At 49.4% G+C, this 16682-nt stretch overlaps 4 protein-coding genes across 6 annotated transcripts; 1 reads left to right on the top strand and 3 right to left on the bottom strand.

Annotated features, from left to right (window-relative positions):
- Positions 1–121: 121 nt before the first annotated feature.
- Positions 122–3539, bottom strand: arsb (arylsulfatase B). Of its 3 annotated transcripts, XM_049737365.1 has the most exons (8): positions 3112–3539; positions 2728–2914; positions 2479–2669; positions 2202–2409; positions 1654–1897; positions 1072–1142; positions 859–966; positions 122–737 (listed from the first exon to the last, which is right to left on the bottom strand). In XM_049737365.1, the coding sequence occupies exons 1-8, from the start codon at positions 3361–3363 to the stop codon at positions 478–480; spliced, it is 1521 nt and encodes a 506-aa protein (XP_049593322.1). In that variant the 5' UTR covers positions 3364–3539; the 3' UTR covers positions 122–477. The 3 variants fall into 3 exon arrangements, with proteins under 3 accessions (XP_049593322.1, XP_068508797.1, XP_049593321.1); XM_068652696.1 differs by having other exon boundaries at positions 2202–2669; XM_049737364.2 differs by having other exon boundaries at positions 859–1142.
- Positions 3540–3891: 352 nt separating this feature from the next.
- dmgdh (dimethylglycine dehydrogenase) lies at positions 3892–9245 on the bottom strand. Its single transcript, XM_049737314.2, has 16 exons — positions 8925–9245; positions 8479–8647; positions 8256–8354; positions 8009–8173; positions 7735–7939; positions 6750–6998; positions 6480–6678; positions 6249–6418; positions 5976–6129; positions 5743–5908; positions 5549–5679; positions 4993–5210; positions 4775–4932; positions 4659–4718; positions 4450–4584; positions 3892–4371 (listed from the first exon to the last, which is right to left on the bottom strand). Exons 1-16 carry the CDS (start codon positions 9047–9049, stop codon positions 4159–4161), a joined length of 2616 nt encoding a protein of 871 aa, XP_049593271.1. The 5' UTR covers positions 9050–9245; the 3' UTR covers positions 3892–4158.
- Positions 9246–10121: 876 nt separating this feature from the next.
- On the top strand, positions 10122–12172 carry bhmt (betaine-homocysteine methyltransferase). Its single transcript, XM_049737398.1, has 8 exons — positions 10122–10278; positions 10350–10482; positions 10588–10700; positions 10888–11079; positions 11150–11297; positions 11369–11551; positions 11628–11856; positions 11933–12172. The coding sequence occupies exons 1-8, from the start codon at positions 10255–10257 to the stop codon at positions 12111–12113; spliced, it is 1203 nt and encodes a 400-aa protein (XP_049593355.1). The 5' UTR covers positions 10122–10254; the 3' UTR covers positions 12114–12172.
- Positions 12173–12360: 188 nt separating this feature from the next.
- LOC125979304 (secretory carrier-associated membrane protein 1) lies at positions 12361–16468 on the bottom strand. Its single transcript, XM_049737414.1, has 9 exons — positions 16259–16468; positions 14773–14859; positions 14581–14688; positions 14394–14505; positions 14199–14327; positions 13943–14102; positions 13766–13867; positions 13575–13692; positions 12361–13515 (listed from the first exon to the last, which is right to left on the bottom strand). Exons 1-9 carry the CDS (start codon positions 16313–16315, stop codon positions 13366–13368), a joined length of 1023 nt encoding a protein of 340 aa, XP_049593371.1. The 5' UTR covers positions 16316–16468; the 3' UTR covers positions 12361–13365.
- Between the last annotated feature and the right edge of the window lie 214 nt (positions 16469–16682).

The following is a 16682-nucleotide window of genomic DNA, read 5'->3' as shown; positions in this document are numbered from 1 at the left end:
AATAACTTCAAAATTAATTGCAAAACATTTATTATTTTAATAAAAAAGAGATGAAAAGAGTTGTCATTGCTCCCAGCAATAACCAGTCTAAAGCAAGCTTTTGCATAATAGCCAATCAGGATGCCAGCAACCGTGATTTTATTTTAAGAGGAAGTCGATCAAATTAAAATTAAAAAAGCACTTATTGAGTAATAATAATAATAATGACAAAAACATGAGTGATTAAAAAAATAAAAATATATTCAATAAATACATTTTAAATAAATGTATCAATACTATGAACAGCAGCAAAGCAACAGTGATCAGCAACAAGCAATCCAAAGCAAGTTGCAGACATAATCAATCAGGACAACAGCACCATAGCTTCTCTTCCCAAAACTGTTTGCAACGTTCATCAAGGTACAATGCGGCTCCTATAACATCTCATTAGATTGCATACATGTCCCATTGAAATGTTCAGGAAGTCCTCCTCATCATCTAGGCCCAGGGTCCCCAAGTTCCGGTGGGGCCCGGGTCACAGCGTGGGTCCTCGTCGGGAAAGTTGACGGGCAGGGCGGTCTGCTGGTGGTGGTTCAGCCGGCCTAGGAGGCGCTCGACCACGGCGGGGTAAATGGCCGACACCTCGTTCCTTTCCTCTGGGTCCTTGTCCAAGTCGAACAGCATCACGGGCTTCAGGGGCTCCGAGCGCCAAGCCGAGGAATCGTTGTGGCCGGGCCGCGGAAACCAAACGCCGCAACCTGGAGCGCATAGAAGAATTTGGCTTTTTCTTTGGATTGGTTCAGCTCAAAGGATTAATGACTCATTTTGGACCATAACTGGTTATGGGAGAAACCTAAACACGACACACCAAGCCCTCACCTGGGTATCCAGTGAGCAGCTTCCAGTTTGAGGATCTGATGGCGGCATGGATGGACGTGTTGAAGCCGGACACGAAGACTCCTTTGCCGTCACGCTTCAAGCCAGGACCTGCGAGGAGGACACTTTCAGGACATGTATCCAGCCGAGATAAACAAACAAAAGCAGGCTGGGGGGGGGGGGGGGGGGGGGGTGTTTCGCATGTCACTGACTTACACGGGGCCATATCGTTGTACATGGGGTCAATGTTGTGCAGAAGCTCCAGTCTGGGCGAGGCGAAGCCTTTGCTAGAACACAAACGATGGTGCGTTAAACACACACAGCACACAAGCGGGATGTGTAAATCTAAAACAGCGCTCCCGCCCGTCATGTGCTCCGACCGCAGCGTCTGATAACATAAATAACTCTGCGCCGCCCGCCGTTTTCACTCTCTGCGGCCAATCAGAAAGTGGCGGCGCAGGTGGCGCTCAACTGAGGCGCAGCAGCCAATGGGAGCGCCGCGGCGGGACGGGAGGTAGCACTTTGTGGTGCGGCGACCCCGAGTTTCACCTCCTCCTTCACCGCGTCCGCATTTAGGCAGCCAGCGAAAAGACGTGTCCGTCAAAGTGGACTCAGCTGCTGTGAGGGGAAAAACAAACAGAGTACGACGGAATGCCCGACTCGTACGATTCGGAATTCCGGGAAGGATATACATCAAAAGTGCCTCCGTTATTCAGAAATCATCCAAACTTGCATTCAAATCATTCCAGCGTGATCAAATTTGTATTGTGATTATTTTTTCCAGGTCATCTTCATCACCTGATAGCGTTCCAAACGTCGAATCCATCCAGAGGCTTGGTGGCGTTGAGGCGGCCCCCCGCCAGTCCCACCAGCGTGGGTAGCCAATCGGAGACGTGAAGCAGCTCCCGGCTGGCGCTGCCCGGCTGCTCCAGGAGCGGCCCGGCCACAAATCCCACGCCGCGGACTCCCCCCTCCCACAGCGACCACTTCTGGCCTCGCAACGGCCAGTTGCTGGCGCCATGTTCCGGCAGGCCGCCATTATCTGTCCAAGGGAACCAACCGGGTCACAACTCAGAGTAGGTGGCAGATTTTTTGATGTTTCTTTTTTGGTTGCAGGTGTTTACTACTGGTAAACGCTCACGGCGGACATTTTATGTCTTCATAAAAGGCAACTGGATGGAAAGAGGTTTTAACAGCACTTCCACCAGAGTGTTTAATGGCCACTTAATGAATAGGCTGATGTCTTGGCACAGCTATTTAAAACCCTGAGCTGCACTCTGTTGGACATGCAGGGTACTGCAACTACATTTTTCACATCCTGGATTATTGGAAGTGTGCGCGTGTACCTGTGGAGAAGACCAGGACAGTGTTGTCCCAAAGTCCAGCCTGCTGCAAGGCCAAGCTGATGTTGCCCACCGCCTCGTCCATGGCCGACACCATGCCGGCGTAGACTCGGCGATGCGGGTCCTGGATGAAGGCGTAGGGCGCCATGTAGCGCTGTGGCACCTGCAGAGGTGCATGGACGGCCTGTAGCGCTACGTACAGGAACAGAGGCTGAAACATAAAAATAAATAAATAAATAAATAACTTCATATATTTGAGAGGGAAATATTGGCGAGTCACCTTTTTTGGGTCATGTTTGGTGATGATCTGGACGGCCCTCTGGCTGAACATCTCAGTGGAATATTGGCCTTTGTATCCCGGAGCGGGCGCTTCGTCCTCCCGCAGGTCTAAAGCGCAGCGGGTCTGGTTGATGGCAGCGATGGGGTCACAGCGGACGTGAGTGTAGTAGTCCTCGCTCCCCGTTAGATACCCTGGAGAACATATCAACGTCTGTTCCATGTCTGTGGTGAGACTCATTCACGTACAAACCAAAATAGGAGTGGAAGCCACGTCGTGTGGGCAGGCAGTCCTTCTTGTACATGCCCAGATGCCACTTGCCCACCATGTGTGTGGCGTAGCCCGCTTCGGACAGCAGCTCGGGCAGGAGCGTCTCGTCCAGCGGCACGCAGTACGGCTGACATGGCCAGATGATCTGGTGCTGCATTCCCGTGTGGATCTGTCAATGTCAAACATGCAACATGCTGGTGAAAGACCAGAAGGGGAACAACAGTAACCACATCCACATTTTATAACTGTCACTGCCACAATAGTGCTGTACCTTGCTATTATTATGATCAGTTATCATTATTATGATCATCATAATTATCATTCTATCACAACAACTCAATGACCTCCAGGTGTGGTGTGTCTCACCTGGTAGCGTCCTGTCATGAGCTGGTTCCTGGACGGGGTGCAAAGCGGCTGGACGTAGTAGTTCTCCAGGCGGACCCCCGCGGCCGAAAGCTTGTCCAGGTTGGGCGTGTTGATCTCCGAGCCGTGGTAGCCGACGTCGTACCAGCCCAAGTCATCCGCCAGGATGAACACGATGTTCGGCTGCTTGGAGCCCGACGCCGCGGAGGAACCGAATGTCAACAGCAACGCGACCAAAGTCAGCTTTTCGGTCATGTTCGTCTTTAGATTTGAGCAAAGTGGAAGTGAAATGGCTTTCAGAAAATAAGGTAGAAAGCCGGCAAAAAATAACTTTTTTTGTTGAAATAAGCAACTATTTCAGCCGCGACTCTTGAAAGCTCTGCCACCCACTCAGGAGCCAACCAGATGCCCGGAAAGAAGATGTCCGGGTCACGTGAGGAAATCGGAAGTGGTACCAGCAGAACGGAAGCGGTGATGCTGTCATTATGATATTAACTTGACTAAAGTAACAACTTAGATTTGTCAACTTCGTTGTCGATTTGAATATTAAAATTATTCTAGCAAAAATGTGACAATATTTGTTTTATACTTTTGAGGGCGACATTTTGAATTGGGTCAAGCTGTTTTTTTTCCTTCCAATTATTATTTCTAAATTTTGATATAAGTGGAATAAATGCAGGCATTGTTTTACAATTTTCATTGTAGTATGTACTGTAGTTCTTCCAAAATTTGAAAGGTCTAACTAATTATAAAACAGTAATCCATTCTGATTTCCAGAAGACAGCAAGTTCTATACACTTTATTTCTCACGGTATTAATGTACAGTATATTGTTTATTTCATATTTGTTAAAAAAAATAATTATAAAAACTGTACAAATGTTTAATTCTGTGACTTACTAAACTAATGGCATTATATCTCTAATTGTAAGAAACAAAACGTAAACCATGGAATTACAAAATGAATTAAGACACTGCGGTTCAAGTATGTCATCAAACGTGAATGCAAACTCCCATGTGAAGCCTTGCCACCATTGTGCAGATTTTTTTTTTTATGCTTTGCTCTTGGCTTTGTTCTGCAAGCGGGTCCTCGTGGGCTCGGTGAGCACCAAGGGCTCCTGGATGACGGCGGCCGGGTACTTCTTCCCCAGCAGCTCCACCTCCACCTTGCGGCCTTCCGAGGACAGCTCCACGGGTAAATAGGCGAAAGCCAGGCTGTGCTGGGCGCTGTAGCTGTAGGCTCCGGATGTGGTGTTGCCCACCACCTGATTGCGGAGACGCCAGTGAGCGTGAGTTTAAAAATCCGAGGGATTTGGCAACAGCCGAGCGTGGCGAGGGCAAACCTTTCCGTCGTGCCACACCGTCTCGTTGCCCTCGGGGTCCACGTCGTGCGTTTCCACCGCGAGGTAGGACAACTTCCTCTTCAGGCCCTTGGCTTTTATCTCCTGAAGTGCCGCCTTGCCGATGAAGTCGGCCGGCTGCTCCCATACAAAAAAAAAAAGTATTATGATTCAACATCAGAAGAGCTTGCTAACCGAGCTAACTTGGTTACCTTGTTGAGCTTGATGAAGTAATCTAAGCCTGCCTCCAGAGGGTTGGTGTCACAATTCATCTAGAAAGAGGAACAAGAGTCATGAAAAAGCCTTTGAGGGGTATGAAAGGATCTACCTCAGCCCCCCATCCTCTGAAGCCTTTCTCCAGCCTGAGGGAGGCCATGGCATAGGTGCCAAAGTTGTCGATGCCTTCTTCTTCTCCTGCTTCCATTATGGCCTGGTACACTGCCGCCATGTCCTTCTGGCTCATGTACAGCTCCCATCCCAGTTCACCTACAAGCACCAGTGAGGTCAGCAAAAATAGAAGCAAGATCCAAACAACGGCTTGCGTACCAGTGTAGGAGATCCTGATGGCTCGGAGCTTCACGCCGGCCAACTGGATCAACTTGCACTGGAGAAATTTAAACCCTGAATGGCTCATGTCCTCCTGGGTGAGCTTTTGAAGGACGGTGCGAGAGTTGGGACCGGCGACGCCCAGTACGCCGATTTCGTCCGTCACGTTGGCGATGTCAACGTCGTAGCCGCCGGCGGCAGCTTCTGTCTCGATCCACCTACAGAGTGCGCCAAAAGTCAGTTTCTTTGCTTCTCAGGGGATCATTGGAGGGGGGGGGGTGCCCCCACTGTCCTCACTCTAGCTCCGCCAGTGTGTCCAGTATTTATAGCTGCAATGAAAACTCTTGGCATGTGGACGTTTGGCCAAATTGCTACGAGAGGCTTCTACACGAAACTGATCTGAGTTGAATTGCAAGCAGAGGCTTGAATTTATGACCTGCTGTTTGCAGCCAAAGGTGAAGTTGGACGAGCAGCTGCTGGAACGTTTTGGGTTTCAGCCAGCGGAGCAGAGTCAGAATCATTCCAAAGCAGCTTCATATTGAGGTTTGTATCGTACCTGAGGTCATGTAGCTCCGATCCTGAGCCGGTGATGAGCAAAAACTCTCCCGGTGCCAACTGGGTGATGGTGACCTCAGCGTAGACTCTCCCGGTGGGCGTCAACATGTGGCTGATGTTCGTCTGGCCCACCTGAAGGCACAAAGGGTGTGACGTGACATCCGGGGGCCGTTCCACCTGTGTGAAGGTTCTCACCTTGGGCATGGTGTTAGCAAACAAGCGGTCCAGCAACTTGAGAGAGTCGGCCCCCTTCATAACAAACTTGCCGAAAGGCGTCAGGTCGATCACGCCCACCTTCTCCATCACCAGCTTGCACTCTCTGCCGACGGGCTCAAACCAGTTTGTGCGCCTGAAACTGGGCCTGGTGACGGACACGAGGAAAATCAGCTCTTGGTTTACGGTGGATCTCGGCTCCGGTTCCGCCTTACTTGTATCCGGTGTCGTCTCCCGCTTTATAAAACCAGTGAGGTTGCTCCCAGCCGGCGTGGAAGCCCATGGATGCTTTGTCCTTGAGAAGATCGTAAACGCCGCTCTTGCGGCAGGTGGGTCGGCCGGCAAAGCGCTCCTCCTTGGGGTATCCGACTGAGAAGGGGGGTGGGACAATTGTCATTTGGTTCTCTGGACTGGACCAAACCAGATTCAACCATCTACTGAATGATTCCTTCACATCTGGCTGGAGACGCAGCTCCTCTTACTCTTACCCACATTATTGAAGCCATAAGATTCTCGGGCTTTGGCGCACAGGAAGGGCACGTCGACCCAGCTCCCGTAGCGGTTGGGGTCGCATTCAATCAGGTCGTACGGAGGCTCGCCGTTTCGAATCCAGTCGCTGAGGAATTTCCCCACTCCGCCAGCGTGGATGACTCCGTATCTGAGTACGGGAAGCGGTGGGAAGCATCGCCGCTGCTGATGTTCCTCAAAAGGTGTCTTACCCGAATCCGATGGCCGTCCAGTAGTTGCGAACTCCTTGATGCGGTCCGACCATGGGCAGTAGGTCGGGGGTGTACGTGATGGGGCCAGACACGATGTTGATAATGTCGGCTTTCTTGAGCACAGGAACCATCTCCATGGCCATTTCCACGTGCTCCATGATCCGGTCCAGGTCAGACTCAAACAGCTCCTTGCCAAAACCTGTAGCAGTAAGACATCCCTGCTCTGAATCCGAAAGGACTCAACAAAGGCTCGCGAGCCAGCACACAGACCTGGGGGGACGCCGTCTCGGACCCAAGAGTCCTGCAGGACCATCTTCTCCATCTTTTCATAAGGCCCAAACAGAAGGCCGTCCCTTTCCTGGCGCAGGTAGTACGAGCCCTCCAAATCTCGGATGACGGCCAGCTCCTTCTTGAGGGCCTTGACTTCCGGCACAGTGGCGGTCACAACATACTGGTGGTGCACCGGTATGGTCGGATGCTCAAACCCGATCATCTTGCCAACCTCGCGGGCCCAGAAACCTGAGACGGAGGGTTGGAAACTATCATTGCATGCTCTAACTTTTTTTTCCTCTTCTTCTATTTACTCTGAAATGTTTGATGCGATGCCAGCACTTGCTCAATACCTGGAAAGTATCTTGAGGTAACGTATCACTGTTGTGTTATGTCATTTGAAAAATATAAGTAACGTCCAAAGTCCGTGTGTCGCCGCCAGCTGCACAACTTGCACACAAACCAGCTGCTGAAGTTATATTTAACATAGACAGCGGTTACGAGGCAGATATGTTGAAAGCGATCTCGCCGGCTTGCATACGTCCTACATTTATAAAGGCTAATTTTATTCATACACAAGTTAACCTGCTGTGCGTCATAGCTGCTTTACTGTGATGTTAATGATTGGACAGCGTGTCTGGGTATGCAGGCAAGGACGGAAAACGGAGGCTGAAAAACAAAACCGACCAAGAAAATCTCTTGTGAAAACCGCCCGGACCCAGTTCAAGCTAGTTGTCCCTGAATCTGAAGCGCTCCATATGTGCAAAGGTCTGAGGAGTTAGATAACGCGTTAGGTTGAATAAAGGCTGAAAATGTCTCGACTGCAGTGTGGTAAAAAATAAAATACATTTCTAAACTTTAACATTGGTTCGGTATTTTTCACACAAATCAGTCTAAAATAATGTTCATTTATAACCAGCTTTCTGCTCGAAGCTTTCCATCCACCTGAAATTTCCAGATGGATGGCGATCGATCGGGTTCAAACCTGTGGCGTTAACCACGCGATTGGCCCGGATGGTTCCGTGAGGCGTCTGCACGTCCCATTTGCCGTCAGCTGTGGGCGTGAGGCCCGTGACGGGGGCCGGGTTGTAAATCTGAGCGCCGTACATGCGAGCGCCCGCCGCCAGCGCCATGGTCAGGGAGTACGGGTCGATATGGCCATCTCCCGGGGTGTACAGACCGGCCAAGACCTGAAACCAGCGGACAGCATATAAAATGTTACTATCGAAGTCTTTTCTTGACTGGCATTTGGACTGCACCTTGTCCATGTTGAGGAGAGGAAAGAGTTCCTGGATCTTCTCAGGCCCAATCATGTACTGCTCCGTCACATGCCAGTGGGTTCGGGTCATCTGGTACTTCATCTCATCCACACGGGCAGCCGTCGACGCGATGCGGACGCTGCCCGGCTGATGAAAGCCCACCGCCTGCTCGCACCGAAACCCAACATCAACAGTTGCCTCGATTGCCGGCGTTCAGCATCTTCAGGCAGACCAAGCGGCAGCTCACCTGTCCAGTCTCGGCCTCCAGTTGCTCGTAGAGTTTAACGCTGTCATAGTGGACTTTCTTCAGGTTGATGCCCGGATGGTAATAGGTGGTCAACCCGGCCTATGATGAGGAAAAACAAAATAAACTCTGAGCCTGATACCAGTCATTTGAATCTTCTGGTTCCACATCAAAGTATGCTTGAAGGTCCATTCGTAAAAGCCAAATAAAATGGCAAGCAAAGTACCGCATGCCAAGTGGATCCGGCGGTCAGTTCGGACTTCTCCAGCAGGACCACGTCCTTCATGCCGCTTTTGGCCAGGTGGTAGACGAGACTTGTGCCCACGCAGCCCCCTCCGATGACCACCGTCTCGGCTGTGTCCTTCCATCGCTTGCCCAGCACGGAAGACGTGTCACTGACGGGATGGGGCAAAAATGTTTTTGCACAACAAAATTTATCTAGACAGATTTCAAATGATGATCCGCAGCACTACACAGTATTACAATTTAGGGCGCATCTCTTCTATAAAACGCAAACAAATCAGCAACAGCGCCTCTGCTGGTCGCAGCGAGCAGTCCAACAGCTCCGCGTGAATGTCTTGCGAGACATCCCAATTTGTTTTCATTGCCAATGCACTGAAGCTTTATGATGCATTTACAAAAGTAAGCCAGTCGACTGGTGGTGTTTCTCACCTTTGCTCATCTCTTCTCCTGGTTGTGCAGCTGAAAGTCCGCGAAGGCTGAAGAAGGGAAAGAGGACCAGAATGCGCCCTGGAGCGTAGGTGCACCTTGACTAGCTTTAACATGAGAGCAGACATGACTCTCAAAAGCGAAAAAAAAAAAAAGAGGCACCGGCTGGAGAAATTGACGTGAAGTTATAAATGCCTCACTGGCCCTGCAACTGGACTCTGGACCCGCCCCACAGGGTCGCCGGCCGTCTGTGGACGTAACTTTAACTCTCCCCACCACCCTCAATGTAGGTCACTCTAACTCTATTATTCATTTTTAAATATACGGCTTATTGAATGTTACTTTTGGAAGGAAATTGATTCAATAAAAAAATATTAAAACGTTCTTCATTTCATTTTTTCTTATTATTTCATGTTATATTAATGTATACTATCAATTATTATTTGTATTGATTTTTTTTTCCGAATAAGTAAATCGTGTGGAGCTTAGAACTCCACAGAATGTAAAATGATTAAAAAATAAAACACAGAATTGTCTCCTGAAAAGAGCTTTAAACAAACAACTTGACTATTTCGTTTCATTGCGGCAACGCGCTCTTATCGAGGAACATTTGGAGATCTCGAGTAAAGTTAGATAACAGTGCACCAGCGGGCACTTGGCACTCTTTTTGGGCTATGTTTCCCGAGTTGAACCGTGAAGGTCTGTATTATACTGCCCCCGTGTGGCAAAAGCACAAACACACAACAAAAAGGAGCAACACAATGTCCATGGATGGAAATGATTCCCTTCCTGTTTTGCAAGAACATCTCTTTGGAAAAAGAGCTGCTACAGGATGTGGTGGTCCTGAGAGATTTTAATCATTTCAAGGGGGGGGGGGGGTCTCACTCCTCCCCCAACTCAATATCATGTGTCAGTCATTGATGAGGGACTTATCTAATGAATGGCTACTCTGCAGCCTTGTTTGAAACATTAACTTGTCTTTTTTGCTTTGTAAACTAGCTAAAGAGTGGCCCACCCCCCTCAACTTGAGAGTAATGCAGCTGCACATGTCTGACATGCGACAACCGGCTAGAAAGGTCGGAAAAGTTGTTAAATATAGCGAGCACATGGCAAGTTGGCAACACGTGTTATTTAGTTCTTTTTCTCTCCAACTGCTCGAGGATTTTTGAAGTTCAATTCTTCCTCTGGGTGAGGGGTTGACAGGGCGAGGTTGAAATACGATGAGTGTTCTAAAAGTGAAACTGACCCCCCACACGCACATCCAGAGGGTATAAAAGATCCTCGGCCGCCTGAAGAGAGCCCTTCCCCATCTCGGAGACGACCAAGCGCAACCATGGCACCGGCAGGGACAAAGAAGGTACAAGATGATCTCTTTGTCTGATTTTTACAAAAGTACTTACCTTGTGAGTTACCTCTGATGTCATCCAGGGCATCCTGGAGAGGCTGAACGCCGGCGAGGTGGTCATCGGCGATGGCGGCTTCGTCTTCGCCTTGGAGAAGCGAGGCTACGTCAAGGCGGGGCCGTGGACGCCCGAGGCTGCCTCCGAGCACCCTGAAGCGGGTATCGTACATGTCATTCTAAGAAAAACGTTTTTTTACTAGTGAGGACAAAAGCGGACCAATCAAGTGACTCGAATATCATTGTGATGATTTGCTTTGCTTTCAGTGCGGCAGCTGCACAGGGAGTTCCTCAGGGCGGGCTCCAACGTCATGCAGACTTTCACCTTCTACGCCAGCGATGACAAGCTGGTGAACAGGGGCCACACCCAGCGCTTCACCGTGAGTGCCCATTCCGATGCATCCTCCTCGCCCTGCAACAACCGGAAATGAAATAGTTGAACTGAGCTCATCAAGACAATCAGCTCAACTGACCCGAATGGCTCCTCTTACCGGCGTGGCTCCGTTTATATCTGCAGCTGCCTCGCATTGTGTAAGATGAACCCGGTCTTCTCTCGGTCACCTGCAGGGGCAGCAAATCAACGAGGCGGCGTGCGACCTGGCGAGGCAGGTGGCCGACGAGGGCGACGCCCTGGTGGCGGGCGGTGTGTCCCAGACGCCCGCGTACCTCAGCTGCAAGAGCCAGGATGAGGTCAAGGCCATCTTCAAGAAGCAGATGGACGTCTTTGTGAGCAAGAACGTCGACTTCTTGATCGCTGAGGTATTGGAAAGGACGGACGGCGGGTGTGGCCCACGAATGCCTCGCCTCAATTCATCCGTAATCTTTGCAGTATTTTGAGCACGTGGAGGAGGCGGAGTGGGCGGTGCAGGTCCTGAAAGGCACCGGCAAACCGGTGGCAGCCACGATGTGCATCGGACCCGAGGGGGACCTGAACGGAGTCAGCCCGGGAGAGTGCGCCGCCCGCCTCGTCAAAGCCGGTACTAAAACGTTACGCCCGGAAAAAGCCGACCCACGTTTTCAAGCCTCATGTTTCCCTCCTCGGCCGCAGGCGCCGACATCGTTGGCGTCAACTGCCACTTTGACCCGGCCACCTGCGTGCGCACGGTTGCCATGATGAAGGCGGGCGTGGAGAAAGCCGGCCTGAAGGCGCACTACATGAGCCAGCCGCTGGCCTACCACACGCCTGACTGCAACAAACAGGGATTCATCGATCTGCCCGAGTTCCCCTTCAGTACGTTCCACCTCATCTAATTATGTTTGTTGACAATTAAGAAATCAATCTACTTGACCAAATTGTCCCCGGCCAGGTCTGGAGCCGAGGATCCTGACCCGCTGGGACATGCAGAAGTACGCTCGGGAAGCGTACGCCGCCGGAATTCGCTACATCGGCGGCTGCTGCGGTTTCGAGCCCTACCACGTGCGCGCCTTGGCCGAGGAGCTGGCGCCCGAGAGGGGCTTCCTGCCGGCGGGTTCCGACAAGCACGGCCTGTGGGGCAGCGGCCTGGAGATGCACACCAAGCCCTGGTGCAGAGCCAGGTAGCGTATTGCGCCCACGGACATGTCACAGTTGAATTCAAAGCCAAGGTCGCCCACCTTCACGTTTTTGCTTCAGGGCCCGCCGAGACTACTGGGAGAAGCTGAAGCCGGCGTCCGGTCGTCCACTGTGCCCCTCTATGTCCATGCCAGACAGCTGGGGGGTCACCAAAGGTCACGCAGACCTCATGCAGCAGAAGGAAGCCACCACCAAGGAGCAGCTCCAAGATCTGTTCAGCAAAGCTGACAAAGGCCAGTGAGAACCTGCCATGAGTGCAAATGTCATTTTTACAGCAACAATAAATGTTTACAAAAAGTTCTTTTTCTACTCTCCTGATTTCTTTGTCCCAACCAAAAATGGTCTCGCTAAGGAGAACAACGCTGACACCTAGTGGACATTTGTAAAGTGCAATTTTGAAAAAAGGCGCATAATACAGTACAGCTCAAGTTACAGATCTTGATGTATCTTAAAACGACAATCCATCCTTCCGAAGAAACAAGAAAAAATGATTTTTAAAAATAATTTTATTTAATCTAGAAACAATAAATATACAGACGTTACCATCATGTCATCATGCAAACCTAGAACAGCACAATCTTCTAACCCCCCCCCCCACACACACACATTTCGATTGTCAGTGTTCCGAACATCTTTCACACCTTGAAATAAACCAGATTTCAACAAAAAAATTCAATACGATTCAAGATGTTAGTAATTACATTCCGATTAAAGTGAAAATTCAAGACTCGATGGCTTTTTCGTAAGTAGTGTATAAGGCAAGTGCGCTCACATTTAGCTAGTCATTTGTCAGTGTGGTAAAATTTATGTCAATAATCATAATAATGATCATAATAATGATGATGAGAATGACTGTGGGCCGGCCATCCTGAGTGGAAGTGAGGTAAATGCGCACACGCGAGATGCCTAAAGTGCAAGATGGCGTGATAGCGGTTTTAATTTTCTCTTTTCACCGACTTGGAGGTTGTACCATTATGTTGAGTGGAAAGCGCTTAGTTACTGCTGCAGTTGCTGTGAAATGCATACCATAAATAAAGTTGCATTGTATGAAGGAAATAGTGGGAAAAAAAACAAGATGAAAAAGGAAATCCACTATTATGTAACTAAATGTCATTCTTTTTATAATGTTAATCCGATTGTGGCTTTTCTCTTTTATTTTTTAAAATGGAAAAAACGAGCAAAATGAGAGCAGGCTTTGTGATGGACTAAAACGCAAATGGAATGCTATTCACAGGAACGCCAGTAGGGGGCAGTGGCGATTCACTTTGCATTCGGTTTGGATGTTAGCGATTTCTTCATTTAGCAATCTTAGGGACAGCAAAAGACAAGAAAAAAAAAGCAATTGTTTCCTTCCAGTGTGGCCCTAATACTCTCATGAGCTCTTTTTTTTTTCTTTTTTTAAAGGAGGCAAGGCAGGATGTAGGAAAATTGAAAGAAGAGGGGTGCTGAGAGACCAAAACCTTCAGGGCGCATGCGTGCTCTGATGCCGCCGCTCAGATGTGCTCCTTGAAGGCTCCTCGGGCCGCATTGGAGGTGGCGTTAGCGGCGGCCGCCTGCACCGTCTTATTGGACATGACGCCGGTGGCCAGCTCCTGTTGGGCCTTCTGGAAGCTGGCGCCGGTGGTGCGGTACAAAGTGTGCACCTGGCGGAGAGAAAAAAGGCTTGAAAACGGCGGGAGGGCATCTCAGGGCGGCGACATACCTTCTTGAACATGATGAGAGACATGACGGCCAGCGAGGTGAACAGCGCCGCCACCATGATCATCAAAACGCCCGCGGCCACGCTGGTGTTCAGGCACATCAGGGCCGAGATCCAGCCGCTGAGGACGGAATGAACGTGTTCTTATTTTTATTTTTTTTAAATCAGTATTAGTGCACTTGAATGTTTCCTACCAGGCTCCCCATCCGGCGATGCCGACGCTCTGCAGCACGTAGACGCCCAGCTGGCATATGTACACGAAGAAGAACAGGAAGAAGCGGAAGGAGCTGTCACTCCTGCCAGACAAGAAAAAAGACGTCGATGACGCAAAAGCGGGAGCAGGACGTCAACGTGCTCGGCCGGGAACTCACTTGAAGGCCCCGTAGACGGGCCGGTACCAGCACACGAAGGAGCACGGCGTGAAGAGCAGGAACCACAGGATGGCCAGACCGAAGTCCACGCCGCGACCCGTGTCCACGCTGAACCAAGCCAGAGCGCCGACCAGGTTGGCCAGCAGCGTCCCCGTGTGGACTGGAGGTGAAGTGCACGCATCACGTTTAAGCGCTGCTCCGCAGCGTCATGTGACCACAGCATGTGAGCGAGCACACCACGAGGCAAGAAACTCACACATCCAGAGGTAGTACATGAGCTTGACCGTCTTCTGGTACTCCACGGGAATGTCCACCGTAATGTCGTGATAGAAACACGGCCCCACCGGGAACTTCTCCGGGAGCGGGGGCCAGTTGTTTCTCCTGCCTGGGGGGTGTTGAAGATTCTTTCTTACCAGGACCTATTAAAATAGTTTTGTAGATGGTGACGCACCTCCAGAAACGTTGAGCGACTGCATCTCCCTCTCTCGCCGGTCCAACTCGGCCGCTTTCCTTTCCAGCTCTTCTTGCCTCTTCAGCAGCTCGCTGGCACCCCCTGTTGACTCCTGCGCACCAGCGACGTTTGTGGCTTTGTTAACAAGTGTGAGGTCGTGGCGGGAAGAGGGGCGGGAAGAGGCTACCTGCGCCTGAGGTTGCGAGTAAACCGGAGGCTCCTCGGTGGGCTTCATGACGGCGGGCTGCGTCGAGACGCCAGGCGCCACCGAGAGGGGCTTGCTCGTCATCGCCGTCTAGACGGGAAGCAGGCGTTCAGAATGAAAATGACGCCGTCCATCCAATCTGACCAAGAGACACGAGCGTGGTAAAATACTGACTAGTTTGGAGTCTGTGAAGGGGTTGTACTCTTCTAATCCCGCAGCCATCGCTGTCGACGTCTGTCTTGCCAGTGTCACGGAAGGATCCTGAAACAAATGGCAAGAATCCATTAGGCATAAAAAAACTCCAAATTGACAGCTACATGCACGACAACACAGCAAATGGAGTCAAGCAGGCCAAAAAGTACCTTGCTCGCCAGCCTTAAGCTCAACACGCATGCCAACGTCCTGCTAGCTTAGCATCAGCCTTGCACACGCGCTCGCTTGATTCAAAGTGAGACGATGATCGCCGTCCTCCTGACCACATCCCCGCTATTGCCCTCCCACACACAAAGTCGCTCCGGCTTGTCACCAGACCGCCATCGTAAATAATTCACGCGGAGCCTGGCGTGAAACATGAATACGGCACAACATGCCAAACACCACTGTTTGCATGGAAAGTGATGATCATTTGGATTATTATTACTTTTTTTTGGAAGGGAACTACATTTTTATAAAGAGTGCTCAAAAAATGGATGGATCAGAAAAATCTAACTTCCTTCGAGAAAAATGTAAATCCTGACTAGGGAGACACTTTCTAGAAAACACAATATTTGGTAGGTTTACAATATTTTTTTTTTTTTTATATAAATATACCCAACCTTTTCTAGAATCAGACTCCAAAAATTCACATTGGAGTCAAACTAGAGAAGGGTTGTTCCGATTTGCAGGGAAAGTAGGCCGAGCGGGGGCGCGTGGTCGTGTCGCCTGCGGGTGGGGGGCCGTCATTTTCACATATGCTTCCTTCCATGAGCCCTCGGGCGCTAGCGTGCATGCCAAAAACATGTTGGACCTGCAGGGTTCTGTTTGAATAATTCACAATTTTGCAGAAAATATGAACTCAATTTTAGTCGAATAATAGGATCAATACTAAAAGCGGTTGACTTATTGTTACACTTGCAAACAATCCACACAGAAAGGCTGAAGAAAAACTTTTGTTGTGACCCTGCAGTTAGGTTACATGGATGAATCTCGAAGTTCCGACTGTCTTTAAGGCCGTGAAGGTGACTGAATGATTGAATGTTTGGTGGGAGGCAGGTGTTTTTTTTCAACCAGCGATACTCAATCAATCAGCAATATAATATTTATGGCTTCATTTTTTTGATGACTTCAAGATACTAAAGTAAACCACAAAATGTGCCAGAAATAAAAGCATCTAAAAAAAAAAACACAGGCAGTCACATAATAGTAATGCATTCTTTGCAGAGTTCAAGCAATTTAGTCGATTTTGTAGATTAAAAAAAATATATCAGCTTCTGTTATTCATTTATTTTGAAACCAAAATCTCATGTTGTCAGCATGATAAAGATAGACCGAAGACATTTTAAAACAGCCGTACTTGTAAATTTACATTTCATTGTCGTTATATTATAAAACCGGCTGCGCGTGTCAAAATGTAAATAGTGATAATGTGGCTAAGCTAAGGGAACTAGCCAGCCAATCTTACCTGAAACGGATTGCTGAGCTCCGGTTCCGTGAACGGGTTACTGTCGTGTTCCGACATGACTGTACCACCTTCACGGACGTGACTCTCGTTGAAATGTGAGTCTTTTATGTCTAAAAGATTACAATTATTCGTGAAAAGGGTCCGGAAAGCTGACAGTCACGTCTAATGTTGACCGTATCCTCAAAGATTCTCTATTGAGAAGAGATGAACACAAGTAAACGCGGAAGCAGTGAAACTTACGTCCAGTTTTTCAATTGTTCAACGGTAAAAGTGCATTTTTAAGATGTTAAACAACATTACAAAAAGGTACGTTAAAATAGTGTCATAAAAACAAATTTTGCTAAATGAAAAATTAGGCTAAACAGCAAATTTATGAAACGAACTTGGCTCGAGCCGTGTCACGTGTTTGCATGCGTCCGTATTA

Source organism: Syngnathus scovelli, chromosome 13 (assembly GCF_024217435.2).
Source record: "Syngnathus scovelli strain Florida chromosome 13, RoL_Ssco_1.2, whole genome shotgun sequence".
NCBI classification, from domain to species: Eukaryota; Metazoa; Chordata; class Actinopteri; order Syngnathiformes; family Syngnathidae; genus Syngnathus; species Syngnathus scovelli.
Note: the sequence above shows the minus strand (reverse complement) of the source record. Positions and strands in the feature narration are given on the sequence as shown.